At 25.5% G+C, this 26,484-nt stretch overlaps 1 protein-coding gene across 6 annotated transcripts in view; it reads left to right on the forward strand.

The window, feature by feature from the left end:
- Positions 1–26,484, forward strand: part of LOC129956874 (tight junction protein ZO-1-like) — a 540,535-nt gene that overhangs the window by 509,792 nt on the left and 4,259 nt on the right. For 5 of the 6 annotated variants that reach the window (XM_056068845.1, XM_056068846.1, XM_056068848.1 and 2 more), the window contains 18 exons: positions 1,134–1,236; positions 2,153–2,201; positions 4,867–5,037; positions 6,619–6,755; positions 6,870–6,920; positions 8,957–9,052; positions 10,247–10,335; positions 10,830–11,040; positions 12,829–12,926; positions 14,474–14,722; positions 16,736–16,765; positions 17,781–17,847; positions 19,580–19,732; positions 20,741–20,827; positions 20,921–21,015; positions 22,561–22,754; positions 23,094–23,147; positions 24,328–24,837. In XM_056068845.1, the coding sequence (XP_055924820.1) occupies positions 1,134–1,236; positions 2,153–2,201; positions 4,867–5,037; positions 6,619–6,755; positions 6,870–6,920; positions 8,957–9,052; positions 10,247–10,335; positions 10,830–11,040; positions 12,829–12,926; positions 14,474–14,722; positions 16,736–16,765; positions 17,781–17,847; positions 19,580–19,732; positions 20,741–20,827; positions 20,921–21,015; positions 22,561–22,754; positions 23,094–23,147; positions 24,328–24,837 (2,444 nt within the window). The remainder of the gene's footprint in view (positions 1–1,133; positions 1,237–2,152; positions 2,202–4,866; positions 5,038–6,618; positions 6,756–6,869; positions 6,921–8,956; positions 9,053–10,246; positions 10,336–10,829; positions 11,041–12,828; positions 12,927–14,473; positions 14,723–16,735; positions 16,766–17,780; positions 17,848–19,579; positions 19,733–20,740; positions 20,828–20,920; positions 21,016–22,560; positions 22,755–23,093; positions 23,148–24,327; positions 24,838–26,484) is intronic. The other variant, XM_056068847.1, reaches the window with a different exon arrangement.

Here is a 26,484-nt window from a genome sequence, read left to right on the forward strand (position 1 = left end):
CATTCATGCATATGGCAATATAGTAGAGCAGGAAAACTAAATTATTTGTGTAGCAGTTAAGCCACTGGTGTTCTGTGCAGAATTGATATTTGAACAAATTTGAATGCCTGTGTTTCAATGAAAATACTTCTTAATAACATAGTAATTGAAAAGAGGAGGGAAAAAAAACATGATCTTCCTGCTCTTGGATTAAAATCTCATAATCTGGTAAACAGTTACTTTTTCAAAATTCGATTTGGAAATCTTCCACGATCTAATCATATATAAGATAATTTTAATGGGCACATTATGAAAAAGTTTTTTTTTATTCTTTTCTGAATATATATTTAACACAAAATTATATTTATATGCCTAATATTTAAATTTATATAATAAAACATATGTAAAAACTTTTTATTTTATTTAACATGTTCAAAACTATGTATTTAATTATAATAAAAAATATGCTTTTATATTTTTTTGAAAAAGAGTATTTTTTTAAATGAGCACATTTTATATATTTAAACAATATACAATATAAAATAATATAAAATGCATTTAACACTTATTTATTTATCAATATTTTGTATACCATTTATTTGTTACAAATGCATCGATAGTTTGGTTTGATTAATATTTTTTAAATATCATATTAATCAGTAGCACTTTTAAATCATTCAACATAGATTGTCCTAAAAATGATCTTAAATAATTATTTATTCTTTTTAATATCAAATGTTATGTTGCTACCAAGCTACATTACATCCCTAATTATATTTTTATTTTTAACCTATTTAAAATTATAACTGATCATTTTTGGTTCAATAGCATAATAATTATACCAGTTGCTAAGCAGAAGAAAAAGGACTAAAAGTTAAAAGGAATTTTCTTTCACTGTTTCTATTTTTTTTAAATTAAATATACAATATATATATATATATATATATATATATATATATATATATATATATATATATATATATAATTTCATTAACACTTTCATTTATAATTTGAGTTTTTCTTGTTATGAATAATGTATTAATAATTTCATGTCTTCTTATAGCTTATTAATAATCAAATTTTTCTCCTCACAATTTATATTTTAGAATAATGATATTAATGATCAATCTTTTCATATCAAAATTATATTTTAGGTTAATGATATTGATATGAGAGGCTTCACAAAAGAAGAAGCAGTTGCATTGCTAGTTAGCATACAAGATCAAATCAATCTTATTGTTCAATATCGTAAGGATGGTAAGTTCATATCAATAATTGTTACTTTTTCCATTTCTTATATTATTTTTTAATTTCATTATTTCTAAGATTTCTTTTATTATGAAAAAAAAAATTAATGCAGATTGAAACATTTTACAAGATTTCACCATGCTAGTGTTATAGACTTGATTAATCTTGGCTTAACTTCAAAATTTATTCTGTTAATTAGATGATAGGCATAATATGCATATAGAAAATGTATCTAATACTATCTCAGTGTACTTGAGAACAAATCCAGTTACTAAAACAAAGAAAATTATTGTTTTAAAGTATATTTAATTTTTTTTAATTATTAAAAGCATAGAAAGAAAATTGCACAAAAATAAAAATGACTGAAGAGCTAATGTTTTTAGTTCTAAAGTGATGTATTAAAAGTTTTTTTTTTGTGCGTGCGTATGTGTGTGTGTGTGTGTGTGTGTAATAATATTTTCCTAACTTAGTGAAGAAAAGCGTCAAAATTTTGATTAATTGGTAATTGAAATTTTGGAGAGCCTTATTTTTGTGAACATCTATTACACAAGAAGCAACTACGTACCAAAAGCTATGGTTCTAAATTCAGCAGTTTGCCTAGTATTATATTTTGGATGATATTTTGATCATGCATGTCACAGTTTATAGATAATGTTTCAGCATATAAATATTATCATGTTAACATGTAATGATCTATGCTTTATTGAAATACTATTTTTATTAGTAAATATAGTGATGTTTGTGGATAACTATAAAAATTGATTCTGAATTTTTTTCCTGGAAGCTAAAGAAAGCTTCTGAAAGAATGAAAGCTAAATAATCTTCATTATAAATGTTAAACTTTTATTTAAGAAATAAAATTTTATTAGATTAATGGTAATACTGGCATATAATATTTCTCAAAAATGTTTTGTATTATTTTCAGAATATGAGGATGTTATCAATAGTTCAAAGGGAGATTCCTTTTACATCAGGTAATATTTTTTGCTCTTACTTAAATATTTTACTTTTATTGTAATGTCTTATTTGTATTCTTTATTTATTATAATTTTTTTTAGGTATTTGATAAATATATGTAATAATTTAAAACATCTTTTATTTCTGTGAAAAAATTCTTTTGAAATTCATATTTATTCAGTTATGAATTCACTGGTATTTTGAATGCTTCATATGAATGATTTCATTCCTTATAGATTCAATTTTCTTATTTTCAATCTATGCAGTACCAACTGCTTTTGTTGTTTCTAGTTGCTTCAGGTGACCAGCTGGTATGCCAGGAATATTTCATTATGTATATTTCATGGTAGAGAAATCATTTGGATATAACTTCATATCCATGTTTTTTGCCAAAATGTCTGATATTAAAGCTGTCATTTGAATTGTCTTACTTAAGTTCTATTTATTGTGTGCATGAACTTTTCTAATGAATTCTTTTTCCCATAACATCATGGTGTAATAAAAAACACAAATATCCATTTCACTTAATTTCTAAATTTCATGATATTGTAATTTAATTTTTTTTATTTGTCTTGTTAACCATACAGCTTTTAAACAGAATATACATAGGAAACTACACAGATCCTCTAATTTGGCTTTTAATAATGGAAGCAAATAAAAAATTAAAATATTTGATGAAACAATGAAAATGGTTTGAATTTCATGCCACCAATTTAATCATTTTTAGAAATCAGACAAAAAATAATAATGAAAAAAAAATAAAAAATAAAAACAGCAAAAATTCATACTGCTATTAAATCGATATCATTTAAAAGACAATTTTTTAACAATTTCGAAACATTGTAAAATTTATTTTTGTGCAATTATTATTTTGTAAGTTGTGTTGGAATAACTGTAGAATTCAGCTTAATTTTTAAATGATTAAAACTCTAATCAAAATTTCAAAAAAAAATCACTAACATATTTCCACCGTGTTAAGTGTATATGTGCTAAATTTGTTTACTGCAGGCCGAATTTTCTAGACTGTAGAGCACCAATATACATATCCATCCTTGTTAATAGTAGTAAAGATATCTCAATTCAACTGCTTTCGTTATATAATTCAGTAAGTTTATGTTCATATAATACACACAAACACACACATAATATATCAAATGAGCTGCATCAATTTGGTTTTGGAATTAATTACACATAGAGTAGGATAAAAGATATGTCTCCATTAAATAATAAATGATGTGTGTAATTATATTTGATTATGACTGTCAGCTGTGTCATATTTTAGATTGAGTAGCTAACTAAGCTGAGGCCACTAAGCTGAAAGAAAGGGTCAATGGCAAAAATGCACCTTTAAATAATTATAAAATATTAGGTCTATGGTGTGTACTTGCATTAAAATAGTAATTAGACATTGAATAAACTATATTATATTTCACTTACAAGTTGCATAAAATAATTTTTAATATTATATTTGTTCGAAGTTTATTATTTCTTTAAAATATTCAACTATATTAAATGTTTTTATAAATAAGAAAATTTATTACCAATAATAATGATTGATTTTCTTAAGAATTTTGTTATATATATATGTACACATGCACACAAAATTACTAAATTAAAATCATTAATATAAGTCATATTGATTAAGTTAAAAATCATTTTCAAATGTGCAACTAAATTGACCAGCTATTAATGGGCGTGTTTCTCATAATATGTACTGTCTGGGCCTTAATCTTACTGGTTGTCAGGACTGCCAAACAAAAGAGAGGCAAATATAAAGTTTACTACAGGACTTTGAAGCAAATTTCATATGATAAAATAATAATTTGTGACAATTTATTGCTTATTACATTACATAAATTAGAACAATAAGGACTTAAGGAATATGTGAAAAGGATTTTTAAAAGATTTTTTTTATAAAGTTAAGATTTCAATCACAAAAGTAATTGTTAATCAATCAAAAAGTTATATGATTGTTTCATAAACTAAATCTTGAGGTACGAATTACTCAACTATATTACCTTTCTTTTATTTTCTTTTATGTTTTATAGCAAATGCATTGGTTATTTCATGCTATTTTTTGTTCAATTTGGATCCTACAATAATAAGTAATAATGAAGGAAGTAAATGATTTTTGAAGATTTCCAGGTCTCAAGGGATTTATTATTATTTTCAGACCTGAAGTGAAATTTAAAGCATCCATTTAACTTTCTTAGTGAATTTATTGAATGAAGTGATTGAAATGCTCAAATATCAAATATATGTATATTCGATTCAAGCAAATTAAAGCATTTTTCTTTAGCAAAATCAGTCGGTGATATGAGGTTATCAGAAATCTGGGGACGGATTTCATTGTATCTATTTCAACTCCCTTGGACCAACCCTAATAGCTGTGATCACATGTTAATTGGTCCTATTGACTAAAATGTTAATTTCAAAAAATAATTAATGCAGTTAAGATATAACTAAAGCAATATGGAACTTCAGAAAAAGAAAAAAAAAAAAAAAAGAGCTTCAGTGATATTTTTATTCTTTCAGTCTATTTGTAAAGGGGGAAAAATTATTTTTGTTTTTTATTTTTAAGTTGTATAATAATTCGTTTATATTCTTAACTTCTTTCTTCTCTTGTAATATAAATAAATATTTGAAATAATTGATTATATTTTATTTTGTTCTTTTATTCAGAACTCATTTCAGTCATGAAAGCTCTGGTAAAGGAGAACTTAGTTTCCGCAAAGGAGAAGTGTTCCATGTTGTCGACACTTTGTATAATGGAAAACCTGGCTCTTGGCTCGTGTACAGGTTAGGAAGAAATGGACAAGAAATTCAACGAGGTGTAATACCAAATAGTTCAAGGTAAAGATAATGATTGTTTTCTGTAGTGAATTAAGAAAGTCACATTTATTTAATAATCAATTAGATGACCTTAACTTTTTTTTTAAATTTTAGAATATTTTCTTATTAAAAATAAAAAGCAGAAAGGGATAAGCAAATTTCCTTGTATACCTAGCTTCCTTTTGTGAAGCTGGTTCACCCTTCTAATTAGTTATAAAATTCCAATTTTGCAGTAGTTGTTGTTGTTGTACTTTTTATTAATAACTTTAATATCACAATTAGCTTTTTGTTGTGAAGTTTAATATCAATCCATAGATAAATTTTTAAAAAAAATTCAGTTATCTAATTAAAAACTCCTTTTTCTTAAGGGAGAAGGTGATTTTTTCTTAAAGAGGAAGAAGACAGGAAATATAACCTTTCCCTTTCCTCTAGAGCTTATTTGTTTTTCTCTCCTTCATTTCCCACGAGGATTAGTTAAAACCTTTTCCTTGAAGGACTTTTGCGCAGATCACAATGATAAAGAAATTATAAAAATTAGATTAAACATCATATAATATTTAAACTATTATCATTAAAAAATACTTTGAAATAATATAAAAAGTAACTGTTGTCCAATTATTATTTTGTAAGTTACTGGCCATAAACTTCAAAATATTCTTAATTTTAAATAATTGAAATTTGAATCCAAAATTCAACAACGCTTTGAAACATATAATTTCAGTTTCCAAAATGCATCTTTTCTAAATTTAGTAACACTAGATTATTTGGCACCACATTCTGTTGCTATCAGTTGTTAAGAGACACACACATGAATCTTATTAGTATTAAAAATATCTAATCAAATTTTTTTGTAGTTGTTAATGTGGTTTAGTAATTATCTTTTTAATAGCCTAAGATTTTAAAACTTTGTAGCATACATAAAATATATCTATGGATTTCTTTTGTTTATTTTTAATTTTAAGTATGTGATTTAACTATTTAAATACAAAACTTTTGATTTTAAGTTTGATTTTTGACATTCTATAATTTTACCAATTTACATCAGTTATATAGTTAGCTATAAAGTTTCATCATTAATTTTTAAATGACAAACTTTCTTATAACTTATTTTGTTATGTATTTTTTTATAAATTATTCTGAACAATGCTTTAATAAAAATATGAAAATGAAATTATTAGTATTTATTATTCATGCATTAAATTAACTTGTTTTCCAATTTGAAAATTTCTTTTAATTTTGCTTTTATTTTTAAAACAAGTCAAATCATGATAGTTTATGTTATAAATTAATCTAACATTTATATCCAAAAATATTTTTTAATACATTTCTTTACCACTTTAATAGTGGTTTAGGTGGTGTTATACAATAAAACATTTGTCATTTAATAGCTAGAAAAGAAATTTCATTATTTCTTTTTAAAAATAATGTCAAATATGTATTCTTCTAGTATACTTATTCCATAAATTCATTATATAATGCAATGAGTCAAGTGGATGTAATATAAATTTTTTAAAATTTGATTTGGATATAAATAAAAGATTAGGAGATGTTGTTTTAATCAATTAAAAATTTTTATTAATAAAAGCAATTATTTTTTACTAGGGCTAAAGAACTAGCTCAAATGCAGCAAACTTCTTCAAAGAAAGAAGGTGATGGAGAAAGCAGAGGAAACTTTTTCCGACGTAGAGCCCGACGATCCAAGTCTCTGTGCAAAGATCATTGGGAAGATGTTGTTTTAGGTATGTATTTGATTAATTCACATTTTTGTCTGATTGCAGAAGAATATTCTTGAGACAAAAGCATTTAGCAAAATAATATTTATAATTTGTATTTTATGAATTCTTTTTTTACAGCTGATTCTGTGACAAAATTCCCGCCTTATGAAAGAGTTATCCTAAAGCAGCGTAAGTGCATAATTTTTTTTTCTTATAAAATTAGTGGGTTTTAATGTTTAAAAATTATTTTCTCTGGTCAGTTTTAATTGATCATTTCTTTGCTTAAAGATATTAGACAATATTTTTACAATGTTGTTCAGTATTCACTATGTTGTGCAATGTCATAAGATGTTGCTGCAGTATTCTAAAACATCTAACAGTATTGAAGTATTTCTTTTCAATTCATTGACTTTTGCTTTCTTATCATTTTAAATACAATTATCAAAATGCTGTAATTTTTGCTTATAAGATACACATCAGTTAAACTATTTTTAAGGCTGCAAGATTAATTTTGCATTGATGTGATGAATCTTTTCTTATTTTGATTTAGATGATTAATTTTTAAAATTTTGTTTTCTTTCTTTTTGTAATTTCCTTCTGCTATCTTTCCTTCCCTTCTGAAGACGGAGAAACCTCAAAAGCTGAAAATTGTTAATTTAAATTAATAATTTTTCATATCTATATATTTTTGCTCTATTTATCTTTCAGGATGTATTCTATATAATATTTCTGTATAATTATATTATTTGTTGTTTATGTATTTTCAAATGGAAATCTTTTTTAATTTATGTATTTTATACTAGTAAGAGTAAAAATTTCACATGCACTTAAAACAAATTTAATTGATGTCCTTTTTGTGACATTGATCAACCTCTCCTGATTTAATATCTATATACTATTTGTTATGCTACATCACAAATTCTGAGATTTCTAAGTGAATCAACATTATATGTAATTATATCTGCACTAAGTGTATTAATTATAATTATCTTAAGTCTCCTTTGAATTTTCTAACTAAAATACAGGGTGTTTATAAAGTCCCGGACCCATTTTGATGTTTAATAACTCATAAAATAATAAAGATATAAACAAACTTATGGCATTTATTGATGGAATAACTCATATATTTTCCTTTTCAGGTTTGAATATTTTTACTTTTGTAAATATCGTCTGCGCGTGTGGTTAATTTCAGATAATTTTATTTTCCAGTCTAAATATCTGTACTTTTCTAAATATTGTCTGCTTATTAATTGCATTTTTCTCTCTTTTGTTTTTGGCAACTATTGCAATGTTATGTTTACTTTTGATGTGTTTGTTCTATCTAGTACTTTTGTATGTGATGTTTTATTCGAGCGGATATTAAGGAGAATGCATACACCACAAGAGAAAGCACAGATTTTATGGTGGTTCATAGAAATGAAATCGATAGTGCAAGCACAGAGAAATTTCAGAAGAATTTACCAAAAAGATCCTCCATCCAAAAACAGCATCTTGCGGTGAAAAAAGAATTTTCTAGAAATTGGAAGTATCGAAGATAAGAAACGTTCCAGACATCCTTGCACAAGTGATTTTGATGTTGAGCGTGTCAGAGAGACATTTTTACACAATCCTAGAATATCTGTGACATCAGGGGGCAACAGAATTGGATATGCCAATTTCGACGGTGTACAAGGTTATTAAGAAAAAATTAAGACTGCATGCATACAAAGTTCAAATTGTTCAAGTTTTGAAACCGAACGATAGGCCTAGGAGGATGGCCTTTGCAACAGATATGCTAAGGAGGATAGAAGATGCTGCTGATTTTCTGAAGAGCATAATGTTCTCCGATGAAGCATCCTTTCATGTTTCTGGCATTGTTAATCGCCATAATGTGTGCAAATGGCTCTGTGGATGCCGACATGCTTGTCGCTACCTGGCGTGAAATTGACCATTGACTTGATATTCTCCGTGTGACGAAGGGGGCACACGTGGAAGTTCATTGACAAAGGTCATGAAACTTTTTGAGTCTATTTAACCATTTATGTTATTAATTTAAATCTATCGTTATTATTTTATGAGTTATTAAACATCAAAATGGGTCCAGGACTTTATAAACACCCTGTATTTTGAAATGAAAATTAGGTGGTTTACAAATTTTAAATTTGTATTTTTCTTTGCTGTCTTTATTTTTTTTAAATTTACTTCATGTTATTACTGAAAAATTAATAAGTTAATATTAATTTTAGCTGGATTTATTAGACCAGTTGTAATTTTTGGACCCATCACTGATATAGTGAAAGAAAGACTGTTGAAAGATTATCCACAGTGTTATGCATCTCCACGTATGTATTAACTGGCTTTTTTTTTTTTTTTTTTTTTTTACTATTTTTGAAACATCCTAAATGTTTTAAAAACATTTTACATTAGTTAAATAAAAATTTGCTGCTTGGCAAAACTCCAATTAATGCAGTCTAGTAGATGCCTATTTTTGCTCTTTCTCATTTTATAAGAAATATAATTTCCCTCAAATTCATCCATTTTTAATCTAAAATATTTCAACTGTTATTACTTAATTTATTTATAATTTTATATATATATTTTTTTATTATTATTATTAAAACTATTTTACCATCTCTGATTAGTTCTGCTATCTCTTAATAACTTTAGAAACACAAAAATATTAATAAAGGCTTTGAAACTCTGAATTGATAATGAAATTAATTAATAATTAATTAAGTTATTTATATGATCTTGAGATAGTAAATTAAAGCTTAAAAAAATGTCATAGATTCTTTTGAAATTTTTTCATGTTTTAATTTTTTTAAATCTGAAATCAACATGAAATGCCTTCTTTTGGTAATTACTAACTTTATTTAGTTAGTTTAAAGAATTTTTCTTAAAATATTTCCAATCCCAAAATGATTTATTACTTATATTTCATTATTTGCTTTCATCACTAAATCTTGTATGATTGTGAAAATTGCACTTGCATGTCTGTAGAAAGTAGACATTAAGAAATTTTTTGTTTGAATATTTAAATAGAATTTATTCTATTTTTAAAGTTTTATTCTATTAATTTTTATTTTTATTTTATTAGTTATTGGATTTTTTAGTGTCTTTTTATAAGTAAATTAAAAATTAGTTAATGTGGTAGAATTATTGTGATTTGATATTGAAAACTCATGACAATATATTTTTTCTGTCTAAATTTTACATTTGGAATATCCATATAACTCAATTCTTTTTGACATTTAGGTAGAATTCTATAAATAATTTTTTTTTTTTCTGGTGCTGAAAACTTGTGACAATTTATTTTTTCAATCTAAATTTAATATTTGGAATATACATATAACTCAATCCTTTTTGACATTTGAGTAGAATTACTATAAATAATATGTTTTTTTTCTATATCACCTTACTGATAATTGTACTCTAAAGAAATATTTAAAATGTGCAGATGCATTTTGATTCTTTTTTGCACACCTGTGTTTGAAGTGGTGATTAAAAATAATTATTTTATATTCATTTGTTTATAGAATCAGACAATCAACTGGAAGACGAACAATGTAATCTAAAATCACCTGGGATCATTCGCCTAAGTGCTATTAGGGATGTCATTGATAAAGTATGATTTTCAAATTTCTTTTTATCTAAAATTGTTTCTTTTCTTTTTTTTTTTTTTTTTTAGAAATAATGTCTGCAAAATATGGATTAATTGACCAATATATATTTTTTAATTTTAATAAAGTTATTGAAATGTAGCAACAATTTTTATTATTCTGAATATTTTTTGAATTTAGAAAAGTTTAATTATAAATTGAAGTATTGTTTTTGTTTTGCATTGTTTTATAATTGAAGTTTGTATCCCTCTTTCTTCTTGTCACAATTGATAATTCTCCCAATTTTTTTATTAATATTGATATAGTAATTAAAATATTACTTGTTTCATATCAAAATAATTATTAATATATACTATTATATCCATCATTAGCAAGTTCAACAAAAAATAATTCCTGCTTCCATTTCTTGGGGCAAGGAGGGGGTGGTGGCAGAGATTGATTTTTTTAAAATTCTTCAAACATATTTTGAACAGTTATTAACTGTCTTCTTCTATTTCAGGGCAAACATGCTATTCTGGACATAACACCTAGTGCTGTAGATCGTTTGAACTATGCGCAGTTTTATCCCATTGTAGTCTATATGCATGCAGAAAATAAACACATTATTAAAGAACTGAGGACCAAGTATGCAAAATCAACTTACAAGAGTTCCAGAAAATTGTATGAGCATTCCCTTAAACTGGAAAAGTTATGGTCTCATATATTCACTGGTAAGATGGTTTCCCTATGTTTATTAAAATATTTTTAATGAATTATAATATCCATCAGTTATTGTAGTATTAAACTTTCATATGTGTAATCTAATTTTAATATTCTAATACATTTATAAGGAAGGGATTGCATTATAATTAAAATTTTAATGTGTTAAAGATTTTTTTTAATTTAAAATTTTGTTCCTTTTAACTATAATCTTTCATTTTTGTCAATAGTTTCTATAACTGTTTTGACTTATATGTATGTATGCATTTATATTTTTGTATAATTTTATTTTTATGTGTGAGTGTGTTCATACATGTGTGTTGTGGCAGGCTAAGGTTTTTTTTGTGACCTTAGGCTGTGTCTATTAAGAGATATGTATAATAATATATATATCTTATATATCTTTTAATAAATTTGTCGATTTATTGTCAAATTTCTACACATTTATAACTTAATCAACATGTTAGCTATTTATTTTAGACATTTTTTTAAAAATTTTACTGACTTGTGGGTATATATATATATATATATAATTACTTTGCATCCATATGTACATGTAATTAAATTTAAATTGATGCTTGGTGTTTATAAATATAATAATAATTAAATGAATGTAATGAAAAAAAAATAGCAACCTGGATAAATTATATTTGATTAAGTTTGGATTTTTCTCTTTATTTTACAATTCATAAAATTTGAATAATTTACAAAAATTATATTTAGCAGTTGCATTTTTTAAATCAACCTGCTTATGCTGTCTAGACTAGATTGTTGAAACAATTGCCTAGACTAGAATAGACTGACCTGACCAGGCAGTTGCCTAGTTTGATCAGTTGGTAATCCACCACTGCATATGGAAAATTTCATATTTTTAAGAGAAGTGTTAGCATTCTAAAATAGTATCAGTATATACATTAGTGAGTTATTAAATTATACAAATTAGTAACTCACTTGTTTATTATTTATATAGTGTAATTTCTTGATTTGTTTAAAATCTTTAACCATAATCTAATAAAATGGTTGCACATAACTAAAACCTTTTGAAAAATTATGTCTTTTAATATTTAAAAACAAAGTTTTAAATGATTTAAATAGTTTTTGCAAAAATTTGGCTTTTATTATATGAAAAAAAAATATTTAAAGTAACTTGAATGGTTTAAATTTTTTTGATACTATCAAAAAAAAAAGCTGATGTAATTATATAAATATAGTTTTGTATTAATTACTTTATAAATATTGTTAAACTATTTAATTACTACTGAGTTCCATTGAGAAAATATTTTGCAATGTTGTTTTAAAAATCTATGAACTCTTCTTATCACTATCTTTTTGTAGCTTTATTTTTATGTAAATATTTTAATGTAAATTTGATACTTAAATTCTTTATTTCTAGTTAAACATCTTAATGGAAATTTAATTTAATAAATGACAGTGATTAACATTGAATTTTCCATGCTTTGAAATGTCAGAACATGGAAAAATTAAAGAATAAATAAAACTAATACTTGTTTTGATTACATCTTATGCAAAATTTTTACAGGATTTTTAAACAAATTTTTGCAATTACAACAAACAAAAGATCTGAAGATATTTTCATTATGAATAAACTTTTATATTTATTTACAAGAATCGGCAATTTTTCAGACAATAAAAATTTACAGCCTTCCTGTACTTTTATTCTAGCATTCTTCTATTGAATCATATTTTTTAAAAAGTAAATAAATTCAGTTCACATATTTCTTTGTAAAAAAAAAAAGAAGAAATGAAGATATTAAATTCATCTGCTTCTTTTATTCCAGCTCAAATATCATTGTCAACTACTGACTCTTGGTACAAGAAACTTCAGGAAACAATTGATCGTCAACAGAAGCAACCACTTTGGGTTTCAGAAGCCAAAGTAAGTTTTTTAGAGATTTAAATTCATTAATTCTTAACAAAAAGAACATAAAAAAAGCTTTGAATGTACCTTTTTTGTACCAATTGTATAATTTTACTGATATGAGTTTTTTAAGTACAACTTATATCTAAATTTATTTGAAATAATTTTTTTAGCTTATTATAAAATAATTGTTTCTGAAGTGCAAGAAATATCTAGGATTAAAATAACATTGGAATGATTGTAGTGCCATATTATATATTATCTACATTTCAGTTATATGAGTTAAATACATAAAAATCAGTTACTGAGATGCTATCAATGGAGAAATAACAAATGTATATCAATGTATTGTATCTTGGAGAGGGCAGTGCAGATTTAAGCATTTCGTGTCTTAGATATTGACAATATAAGGCTCATCTTTTATAAAATGTAGTTAAGTTTCTCAATTCGACACTTTTTAACTTAGCCAATATGTATAATTTGGCTAAGTTAATATATATATTTTTTGTGAAAATGTACAATTTATTAATATAGCTCAACACTGCCTAACTACCATGTTAACATATACTATTATTTAAGCATTTGCTCGAAGTTTATAAATTCTGTGATAACAAAATGAATGTAATGAACGTTATAAAACTTGACAAATTATACTTGAGTAGTGTTAATATTATCCTAATGTTTTATAATTCATAGAATTTGTATTTGTTTCAAATTTATTGATTGGTAATTACACTAATAGTGTCTTTTTAAATGATTTGGCTGTACCTCCTTCCTCATTTGCCTCAGGTAGCTGTTTAATTTGCCCAAATGGTTATTCACCATTACTTGCGGGGAAACATCGTAAATGAAAGTAAAAGAGAACAGTTTCTGATTTGAATTTTTAGAAGGGAGAAAAAAACTCAGATGAAATACATTATTTCTTGAAATATCTATTTATGCAAATAAATGTTTATTTTTATAATGGTGTTTGAGTGCAGTACAATGGTATGAACTTATTATGAAAATATTGCAAAGCATCTTGTGTTATTAGGGATAGAGTTTTCCAAGAATGTGCTTTGGTATCTATCTTGAGACACAAAATATCTAAACAAAGTTCACTTTGTACTGATATCAGAAAACTATTGGTGTTAGCAAAGTTTGTCATGGCTGTAAAATGGGGGAAAAATTAACTTTTAACATAAATTAAGCGAGAACTATTTGCATTTAATGAAATATTTATTGCATATGTATGGAATATTTGATAATACTTTCAGTAATTTTTAAATGCTTTTATTAGTATTTATAACTTTTAAACTTAGTTTATTACTTAATTAAACCTGTTATATTACTTTGATAATAATTAAATGTAGATTTTTTTAAAAACTTAAAATGAAATTTTGGAAAAAAAACTGTGTTAAAACATTTTTTTTTTTTTTTTTGTAATTTTATTATTTATGTATAACTTTAGTAATGCTGCAAATAATCCAATTGTTTAAAAACATTTTTAAAAATTGATTAATAAATTTCACATCCCATTTTGCATAGTATTTTATTAAAATATTTTTTTTTTAAATCTTTTCTAGCCCGATGAAGCCATTACTGATGACTTCTTGTTTGCAATGTCATCCAGATTGAGCTATGCTTCATCACCTGAGAGCGATCTTGATATTTCTATGGATAATCGTTCATCTAGCTTTAGGGAAGCTGATTTCCAGAATGACAGACGATTGGTTAAATCATCGAGTGATCCAAGCATCACTGCTGCTGAAGAGTTAGCAGATGGGAAAAAATTCAGCAATTATCCTACTTATAGCTTAGGGAGGAATGCACAGGTAGTTAACATTTTTTAAATTTACAAATATTATATTTAAGTGCACATTTACATTTGAGAATAAGGATATGGTGTCCTTCTTTAAAGTTTCTGCTTTGAGATCAAGTTGGATTCTTAATCCTACTAATGATCTATGTCTCAAATTTATTTTCAAATGTTTTTATTTTGGTGAAAATTTAGAGAGGAATGCTCAAAATTCAATTATCAAATAAAAAAAATAAGCTGCATAAGGGGTTATTTAGCTTTTAGGAGGGCCTCAAGATTTTTTTCCTTATTTTCAGGGCAGTGTAATTTTGAGCTCTTACTTTATTCATAAGGTAAGAGCTCAAAAGAGCTAATCATATAATTGAATTTATTGAAATTAAGATTAGTATCATTTAAATTTTAGAATATAATTTATAAATTTGTTGTAGATTAACTTCCAGGTTATTGTGGTTTTTATTTGAGTAATTGATGCAAAAATCAATCAGTAAATGTTTAGAGAACTTTCTACTAAATTATTTAGTTCGTTAAAAAAAATTATAAATATTTTTACACACAGAATATTGAAATCAAGTCTCGTGAAATCAACTCCTAATCGTCTTGATATTTCAGTTTATCATAGTATTATTTAAAAATATAATATTAAAGTTAAATCAATTGAACTTGGGAAGAAAAGAAGGAAAAACATGCCTTGAGGTGGAGTGCTAGCTTAGCAAACCTCATCATCTAACAATTGTTCAAAATTGCGAAGTTTGTCTCTAAAATGCCCTTGTGCAGGTTTAAAGGAGAATCGTAAACTAATTAAATTAATTTTAATCTGTAAAATTTTTATCTTCATTTACAATTTTTCATGATTGGATCTGCCCTAGTTGGGTAAGAGATTTTCAGCCTAAATTTTTTTTTAAAAAATTGCTCTTCTGTAAGGCTTTATGCAGTTAAATATCTTATCAAATGTATGAAGACTAAAGAATCTTGGATCTGTAGAGGTTCAAATATTCTTTTGTTAATAAAAAAATTTATCAAATGGAATTACTTAGCTATTGTTTTTAGCTTCCTTATTTAAAAATAATGGAATATCCCTTGTAACTTTATAATGGATTAGCAATCTAATAACCAACCAACAAATCCATTGTGTTAAATAATAAATATTTATATTTTGTATATATATTTTGAAATTATGAATCTTTTCCTTAAATGTATACCTATAAACATTAATATAGGTGTAAATTTAAAGAAAAAGTACATTCAAAAGAAATTTGAAAACATTATTTACGTTTAATTTGAAATTAAATTCATAAAATAAATTTACCTAAAATGTATATGAAATATTAATTGATTAAAAATGATAATATTTTATTTTTTGAATGAAATTGGTTATTTTCATCACTTGGTTGATGAAAATTGCCAGTAACTGAAATTCATCTACAAAAAAAAAAAAAAAAAAAAGCCTATTTTATTATTATTGTGACATTTGTTTAAAACATTTTTAAACATTTATTAGTGTTACTTTCATCATGCATATACAAAATAACATTGCAATACATATTTATTTAAGGATGGAAGAATTTCACCAATTAAAAGAAGAATAATTTCAATTTACTATTTCTGCTTTAGACTGTGCATGTTGCTCTTGTATTGTTGAAAATATTTATTTCAGGTCTAGAATTTTATAGTTCAAAACATTGAATCTCTACACTGTAATTTAACATATATAATAGTTCTTTTGTAGAATAATTGAAAACCCTGACTTCTTAGAATTTAATTATAAACATATTATTATAACCATTTTGCATTGTAAAGTTGAAAACAATGGAATTGCATTTGCATGTTCAGTTTAACAATTACTTAATATTTAGATTTCTTTTACTTTTCATATATATTTCTTTTACCTTTAATTATTAATTTTAGAATACTTTTGGTTTCAAAATAATCTTGTTGCTTTTTAAAACTTTCTAAACATGGTTATGGTGTATGTTATCTATTCTCTCTTAGTTCTTTTGGGCATTTACTATTGTTATTTCTCTCTTAATAGCTTCTCTATCCTTACTACATTTTTCGTCGGGTAAGTAAATTAATTACTTTTTTTTAGCTGTATGATTATTTTCTAACTATCTTTAAGGTATTTGGTATCTTTCCTGTTCCTTTTATTATCTTTCATATAATCTCAAGAAAAATTGTTTTCAAATGAGATAAAAACTTATTTCTTAATTAATAGATTATGAATGATGGATATTTCAAATAATGGAATTCTGAAATTTGTATTGCCAATTCTACATAAAAAAAAAAAGGGTATTACATTAATTTTTATCTTTACAAAAGATGTAAAATTTAATATCACAGCATTAAGCAGATTTTTAATTAAATACAAAGCTGCAATATCAATTTTTGCACACTGAGAAAAAAAAAACATAATAAGGGGAAAAATCCAGAAATTTATGTGTTTAAAATTGTCATTTATTTTTATTTCTTTCTGAATATTAATATGTTTATATTAAACTTAATCAAAAAGAATTCAAGGTATTAAAAAATCTTAAATTTAAATAAAAATTTAATCCTTTTTTTAGTGTAAATCAAGTAAAAAAAAAAGGTTTAATTTTTTTTTCTTTCTTCAGAAAATGAGAAATTAAATGTTGAAATATTTCATTAGATATTTATGGTATATTACTACTAAAAATAACAGGTAACTTAGAGTTTTAATACTGTGCTGCATTTATGCTACATAAGTAACTGTTATTTTTTGTGAATATTTTTTAAAAAATATTATTAAGTGATATTTTTAAATGGCATAGAATTCTCTAGATGGAGAATTGGTTCTGATAAGAATAAATGAAATGCAGCTTTACTCTGAAACTTGAGTATATAAGTTATTTGAAAAATTAAAGTATCATTACTCTTTGGTTTTGCATTTCTTGTATAAAATTAGATTAATGCTTTTGAATAAGTATATGAAATATATTTTTATCTCTAAAAGCAGGTTTAGAAAATTGTATAAATTACTTATTCCATATATTTAAGAAATGATTTGTTTTATTAGTTTATTTAATTTAGAATTAATGTTTCTAAAATTTATTCTACAGGAAACAGCTATACCTATTCAATCTGTATTGAAGAATGCAAATGATATGATGACTGTTCCAGCAAGAGGTATTGATTATTCCTCTTCATTAAGAATTATTTTCATAAGCAATTTTTATATTATGAAAAATTTAAAAAAAGTGATGATATCATTGAAAAATATGAGGAATAAAATAAAATATATTTATTTCTGGAATACTTTTTAATTTTTTGCAGAATCAGGAATAATATAGTGCAACATAGTATCATTGGAAGATATTAATATAATACAAATTTTCCAATAATTCAATATATGTTAATTTTTTTCTTTAATGAACTAAAGAATATTAATTATTTCCGTATATTAGAATAATATATATCTTTTACAGTGCAGTTATCCATCGAATTTCTTTGGATTTACATAACTTATTTATTTAATAACATAATAAATTGTAATAAGTAAAAAATTTAGATGTTTTATTGATTCCATATTTTATTATATAAGCAAATGCAATCTATACATTCCATTGTACTAAAAAAAATACCAGTTTAAGAAAATCTTCATAATAATTATTTTTATCAAAACATCATGCATGAAATATGTATTTTGTTACATGAAAAAAAAGGGGACATATAAATGTTTTTTTTATATGTAATATTTGCTTTTTATTATCAGAACTTGCATAATAACTGAAATTTTTAGCATGATTTTTCAGTATTATGTTACTATTTTCAGAATCAAATTTTTGCATTCTTGAGAATATTTAATTTTCATTTATGTAATAATTTTACAATATTTTTAATATCTAAAGAAATTTGTTTATGAATTCATTCATTTTATTGTTAAATTAATTATTTTCTCAATGTTTACATTTGGCACATTTTATTATTTTAAAAATTGTGCCAAGTTCAGAGGTTTTTTTTGTTTGTTTGTATATGCATATATAATAATGATTCTATCAATAAAAATGCACCATCACATGTAGCTATATATGATATCAAAGAGCATTGATCATCTATTGCCATTTAATGTATTTGCAATGTGCAAATAAAGACAAAAATTATGCTGTATAGCTCTTGTTATTGAAAAAAGTCATAATACACAGCAATATAATGCACAAAAACAGGGTTATCTTTCATAATAAATTGTTTCAATCGTGGATTTTTATTTTAACTATATTTTTTAGACATTGGCATTTCATCTTTAACAAGATGAGCTCAATATATCATGTCAAATTTAGTATTAAACGTATTAGTCAAATATTCTTTTAATTGTCATTGCCATTATTATTTTAATTCATTATTTCTGAACTTACAAAATTTGGTAGGTGAAAAACCTCATTCAAATAGTTTTAACTTTTGGAGGTTTGCCTTTATTACCTTTTTTTCTATTTCTATTATTTTTTTAATTGCACAATTTTGTCTTTTATCTTTTACTGAATTTAACATTTATTAATTATTTTAATATTTTATATTTGAACTTATGTATGTTGAAATTTATTCATGATTAGTTGTTGGGAAAAAAAAAATAACTAAAGCAAGTTATTGAAAGCATTTTTTTAATATAATCTATGTAGTCATTTCAATTCTCATAACTCCGTGTTAAACTTATTTGCATATATTTATACTAGCGATATAATTCTACATTAATAATTATTTATAAAATTTTCAGTATTAATTTTTTTTACTAATATGATAATTCAATCAACTAAAATGGGGATGTTAAATTATTTATTTCTTAATTTTTCTTCTTTCTTAAAAATGAGAAAAATTGAATACATTTTGCTATTAAAATTTCACTGATTGTATTTACCTTGTATAGTTATGCCAGTGGAACAAGAAGAATACTCAATGCATTCTCCCCAGACCAACACTTGCAGCACTTTTGCACCTCATCAGAGATCCAGGATTGATCCTTATGCAACTTTAACCCCTAGTGAACGAATTGCAAACCAAATCAGTGGTGAATTAAAAGGTTAGTCTTTCTTACTTAATTTGACACTATATACATATAAAAAAATGTATTCATTTAAAAAAATAACTACAGACTGTGTAAAATTAAAGTATCTATTGAATTTCATGTACAAAGCGCCTTTAGTTTTAAAACACATCTTTAAAGTATACCTCATTTTATTGTCTAAAATATGCCTATATAAAACAAATGTTTAAGAAAAAAATGACATAAAAAACAAGTAGGCACTTGGGGCATAATGTAATTTTTCACCCCCATTAAAAATGTTGATCACTCTTGGGGCATAATATTTTTTTCAAATCATCATTATATTTTTATATAAAAAAAGATGTAAATGCATTTATGTTTTATCGCAACTGTGCCTTTTTGAAGCTGGCTTTTGGGGTTTCTATACTTCCTTTGCTGCCTTGTTGCTGTGTTACTGTATCAGCAATATGCTGAAAATTTAAACTGCACTCATTATTTTTTTAAAAAATAAAAGTATTTTTCTTAAAATTTTTTCCACAAAATATAAAATGTGGAGCTAGTTGGCCAAGCTATATTAATTAATTTTCTAGTGTAATTTTTATCAATAATATTTTTTAACTTTTTAGGAAAATAAAAAATTGTGAGTGATTGTTATTTCAGATGAGATCCTTAAAATAATTATGATCTTTTAAAAGTTTTTTTTTCATGTTAATAAGTTTCAAAAGAGCCATAATATCTTTTCCATATCTTTTCTTATTTAAGAATTCTCTGTGTTATGCTAACTATATAAAAGTTTAAAAATTCTAATATTGTTAAAATTAAACATTCTTTTATTGTTAAAATAACTAATTGAACACAAGATTCAATAAAAATCACCGAGTTTATGAATGAATTTAATGAATGATTTAAAATTTTATATTGAAGAATAATAATATAAATTATTTTAAATATTTCTGCAATATTATATAAAATCTGTATTAGACACTGAAACTGATTTATAAATAACATGATCATGTAAAAAATGCCATTTTTGTTCTATTGCAGAAATGTATGAAGTTGGGCCTAGAAGTTTAAAACCTCGACCACCACAAATAGACAGGTCAAATAAACCCATTCACAATTATGATCAAGGTAAATATATAAATTGCAGACATTTAATGAATCATTATGCTGTATTTTTAAGAGAATTTTATTAATTTTTTAAATTATTTTTTTTTATTTTAGGGCAAAATGTACCAGATGTAAACATGAATGTACCTCATGATTATATTAATACAATGGAAAGTTTTGATACTATGTTGGCAAATCAAGATCGTACTGTAAGAATTAGTTTATTTATTTTAAAATAGAATTTTTTTATTATTGTTGAATTTCTTCATTTTTTTCATTAAATATTTAAAGTTTGGATGGTTTATTCAAATTTTGTTCATTTGCTGAAGCAAATGGAGGAGGGGACTTTTCAAAGAAGTAATTTTAAATGAAATTGAGTTTATAGGATCATTTAATCTTCAGCAAATATTTGATATGTATGTATAAATGTGATGAACATGAAAAAAAAAAAGTTCTATAATACCTTGCAAATATGGAATTCTACTTCTAATGCACTATAAAAATGAGAAAGTGTTATAAGCCTAGTGTGTTTGAAAATTCTGTGCCCATATGCCTTTTATTGTATTCCAACTTGAATGTGAAGCAGGATTTAAATATGAACTTATTTATTTACAAAATTTACCTGTTTAATAAAAATACAGAAGATGAATGATCTCATTTTACCTGGATTTCAAAAATATTTTTTTGGGTAATAAAATGCACTTTGTAATTTTGAACTGCAGCCAGATAATGAGGACAGCACATAACTGGCATTCTTCTGTCCAACATTCCATACTATACTTGTGGAAGGATATTTAATCACTGTTAAATTCTCTACTTAAAGGGATAGTGTTACGTATTTTATAATTCATTGATCTAAGATCTCCCTGTGTTGTCCAAATAAATTTTAGAGTCCAGAAGAGTTTCAAAATAGTTTGGCAGAAAACATTTAAAGAAAACTACCACAGAGCACCATTTTATTTTCTCTTTGGTAGTATATAGGACAAAAGAAGACATGGATTAATTGAGCGGGGCCCAAAAATATTTGATTGATTTTTATGTATTGTTTCTAGGGTAATTTTAATTTTTATTTGTTCACAAGAGTCGTGCTTTCAAACCTTATAAAATATTTAAATAACTGAACATTATTCTTAGAATTTTTTTTAACGTATCATAGTCACTTGCAGATTAGAATAGTACAAAATGTTTAATAATTAGATGATTGACTCGCAAGTAAACAGTACTGAAAAATTTTGTAATAAATTATATAGATAGTTTTGATAAATTTTATGGTCTTTGTACCATTTTGCTTAAAATTATTTTTTTAATATACAAGAATTATCTGAATCAACTTTTGTGAAGATAGCTATTGATGACCAGTTTTGTCATTTCAGTTTATCAAAATTTTGGTTATTTAAAAAGAAGCTGAAATAAAATGAATTTAAAATATCCTATTTAAAAGTTGGGAATGCCTACAAAGGGCTCTTAAAGTGTCTCTATGTATAGAGCTTAATCCATTTAGCTCTAATTGGATAAATCTCTGTACAATAATAATTATGAGTAATTTTTAAATGAGAGCTCATATAAACAACAAAAACCAGAATTGGATTTTATTCTTTTTATAGAAACTTTTTGTTGTGCAAATTTTGAAGTTTAAATGAATTTTAAATTGTACAAAAGCTTTATGGAAGGCCTATGTAATATTATTTAAATATAACATTGATTGTATATGCATTTATTGTATATTAAAATTTTAATTTTGAAATTCTTTGTAGGTTTTTAATGAGGAATCACCATATCCAGAAGAACCTAGTATTATGTCCAACAGCTACCAATACAAATCAGCTGCATCACTGTCGCCTACTCACGAGAGAAGTCAGTCTTTAGTACAACGAAGTGTTTCTAGTTCTTCAATGCCATATCAATCGATGACTCTTGACAGAACCAAATTCTCTCAAATGAAAAACAGGTAATTAAAAATATAATTATTGATTATAATAATATATAATTATATATAAAATTATTAAAATATAATTATGATTAAATATTTGCAGTTATTTAATCATAAATTTTGCCAGTTATTTATGTTATATATTCTACTTCATGAATATTTTAATGATGACAAATGGCTTTTAAAATTGCAATAAAAAATTTGCCAGATTACATTTGGCAAGAAATCGCCCCAAAATAATTCAACTTTGCGGTTATTTAATCATACATTTTGCCATTTATTTATGTTATATAGTCTACTTCATGAATATTTTAGTAACTGTTGATAATGTTTTTTTTAATTTTTTTTTTATTGTAGGCATGAATCAAAACCTCCACCGCCACCTCCACCTATAAAGTCTTCGAAAACTAGGCAAGTATACTTTTGTTTGGTTAAAATTATCTTGATATAAATAAAAATAATTGTGGCTATATATGTATATTTCACATCTCCGAATTTAACTTAATTTTGCACACATATTAGTGAAAACAAGAAAAGGTGTATATTCAACTTTCATAAGTGCAAAATATAACTAAATATTCAATTATATTAACCAAAAAAAATTTTCTGCAATAGCTTTGCAGAAATTTATACCACAATTAATATTTTTAAACCATGCTGAAATTCAAAGAGTTAACTTTTCAATAATATCAACTTCATTTCTGTCCGATGTATTCTTTAGTTTTTATTACATTTTTGGAGACAAAATAGATGCAAACAATTTTAAAACAGTGAAATATTAGCTACTGAATTATTTCTACCAATATTTTTTGGCAAATTTTTGTTGTTTTAAAAATAATTCTAAAGTTATTTAGTAAAAATAAAATTAATGATATAGAAAGGTTTATGGACGGATTGGAATACCGTCAAATGTTAAGAACAGATTCTTACTTTTTGTATACAATGCATGATTAAAATTTTGACTTCCAAATATTGAAATATGAGCAGGTATTAATGAAGTTGTAGTGACAGTTAATTTTGACATTAATTAAAAATTATTTTATTCTGTGTAATGCTAGGTATTTCACTTAGTAATTAATACATCTTTTTTCATTAAATCACTTTTCAATTCATCTGCATTTTCCAAAATGCTTCCCTTTATTGAAAACAGTATTTCGGTAAAATTATTATTTGATTATATTTCTTTGCATTCATTTTTGTACTTTTCATACTCCTTTCCTTTTTCTTTTTTTATGTTAGAAATATTATCAGCAATATTTTAAGTGATTCCTATAAAAGATATTTGCATTGTTGTTTATATATTTAGGGTAAGAGGTGCAACATGTATTTACTAATAATGATTTATGTCAATTTTACAAAAAAAAAAAAAAAAAAAAAAAAAAAAAAAAAAGGAAAAGAAAATGATGAGGAGGTATTTCCTTTAATTCATTATTTTTCTTGAAAAATGGAATCTAGAATACTGTCATATTCCAGACTTTTTAAAGATGGTAAATTTACATATCGAAGAAGTAAATAATTAAAACATAATTTTTATATAACACATTTAATGCCATTATATCTTGTTGATAACACTGCTCCTTGATTTTATTAGACTTTCTGATGGACGACCCATTCCACCACCCAAACCTGTCCAACTTCAGAACAAACACTGGCAACCCGTTCCAGAGCAGCCTGCTGTCAGGGACCATCCCGAATCTGCCTTCAAGGCAAACTATTCTGAGGAAAATGGCCATTCTTCTACTCTCCCATATCATTCCCGTTCTTACCCAACATCCCCTTCCAAGCCTCCACCCCCACCAAAAAGGAAAGACCCTGCCTACTACAAGCAGTACAAAGAAAACCACAGGGACATTAACAGCAGCACCATTGAAAGGTCATCAATGGGTCACTCATATAGTCAAGATAATGTGTACCAATATTCTGGAAATAGAGCCTACAGTAACGTAATGTTCAGAAATGGTCAAAGCAGTGGAGCCTGCTCGCCACCACCACCTCCACCAATGGGTTTGGATTTGACCACAAGAGAGCATCGTGGCAGTGCATTTGAGTTGTACAGGAAGACAGATGGATTGCATCAGGAATCTCATCAAGTTAGTCAAAGGTAAGCTACATTGTTTTATTGTTCACAGTTTGTTATCTGTTTAAGGTTTGAGTTATATTGTTTTGTTTGTCAAAGATAAGCTACATTATTTTATAAGTGCATTCGTGGATGAAGTTAGCCTATGTAGAGAATGGGAAACATTTTATATTCTTTGAATTTAAAATTTTACTTTTTTCAGGGGAATACAGAAAAGCAGAGCAATATTTAAAGTCAATAATTTGGAGTTTAGTTATATTACCATCACGTTTTAAATCAACACTAAGGTTATTCTGGGACGGAAAACTTGTTATTTTGAACTGCGGTCAGATGACCTGAGCTGGCACCCTCTCCCCAAACCTCCACACCACATCAGCGGAAGGACATTTGGCCACGCTGGATTTAACGTTAATCACACCCGCATGTACGATGGCTCTTCGGTGGAATCGGGTTCTCGAACCTGGAATCCTCCGAGACCTAGACCTTACCACCAGGTCACTCAATAGTTTGGAAGCAAAGATGTTATTTGCAAAGAAAAGATTTAAAAAAAATGATTATATATATATGTAATGGCAATTTTTTAATAACATAGTTTGCAGTTTCAATCTCTGGATTGTTCTCTGTGATGCATTACTCGAACACAATTCATTGATTCGAAGTAACAGCATGCAAATATTCATTCCATTGTTCTTCATTCAAAAGTTCAAATGTTAGATGAAAAACCAAACTTTTATGTTTTAGAATTTCTGCTACTCGTGTCCTGTAATATAATCATCACAGATGCATTGGTGTAACAAGAGTAACTAGCGCTTGTGTATGGCATTACTTTTTCGCTCCAATAAAGAAAAATGATCTCTCCGAAACTTTCTGGTTTATTCTCTTGTTAATGTACTTGTGAATTATTAATCGCGTGCCGTTTTTGAACAAGAGTTACGGGAGAGTCTATTAGCGTGTGATATTTAGTGATTAATCTCTGGGTTGTGATTTATAAGCAATTTATGTGAATTGTGGACGCCATTTTTCCGACGGGATTGAAATCAAAATTTGGTACAAAACTGCAACCGTAATCATAATATCAGATACCAAATTTCATATATTTAAAGCATTGCATTTTTGTAAAAGTACAGGCTGACTGACGGTTAATTCCTTGACGGATTAATTTCCAAATTTGTTAGGTATCTATACTTTAGATGTTAAATCTGCTTACCGAATTTTATCCTTGTTGCTATGTTCATTCTGTATTTATAGCTTTAACTTTTATTCGAATACTCGAACAGTTAGACTTTCTCTGAATGGAGTTCGTTCATTATAGAATACATAAATTTACTTTTAAAACCAAAAACCATATTTCGAAGCGTTGTGTGTTATCTTTTTCACAGGCAAACATAATTTTTTAAAATATGTTTTTCGGACGCGGGAAAATTTGTAACGCGTTGATTCGTCAGAATCTCAGTTTTGAATTTTTTACAAGATTGCAGTATTTTTCTTTTGTGTATTTCACGTGCGAGAAAGTAAAAAGTGACACGAGCACACTATTGTTGAATAATTCTTCGAAAATTGTGGTTTGTCGTCTAACATTTGCATTTTTGAAAGATGGACAACGGACTGAACATTTGCAAGCTACCCGACGCATTACTTAAGCGATATATTTCTCCGACTGCGCCGTCTTGT

Source organism: Argiope bruennichi, chromosome 11 (assembly GCF_947563725.1).
Source record: "Argiope bruennichi chromosome 11, qqArgBrue1.1, whole genome shotgun sequence".
NCBI classification, from domain to species: domain Eukaryota; kingdom Metazoa; phylum Arthropoda; class Arachnida; order Araneae; family Araneidae; genus Argiope; species Argiope bruennichi.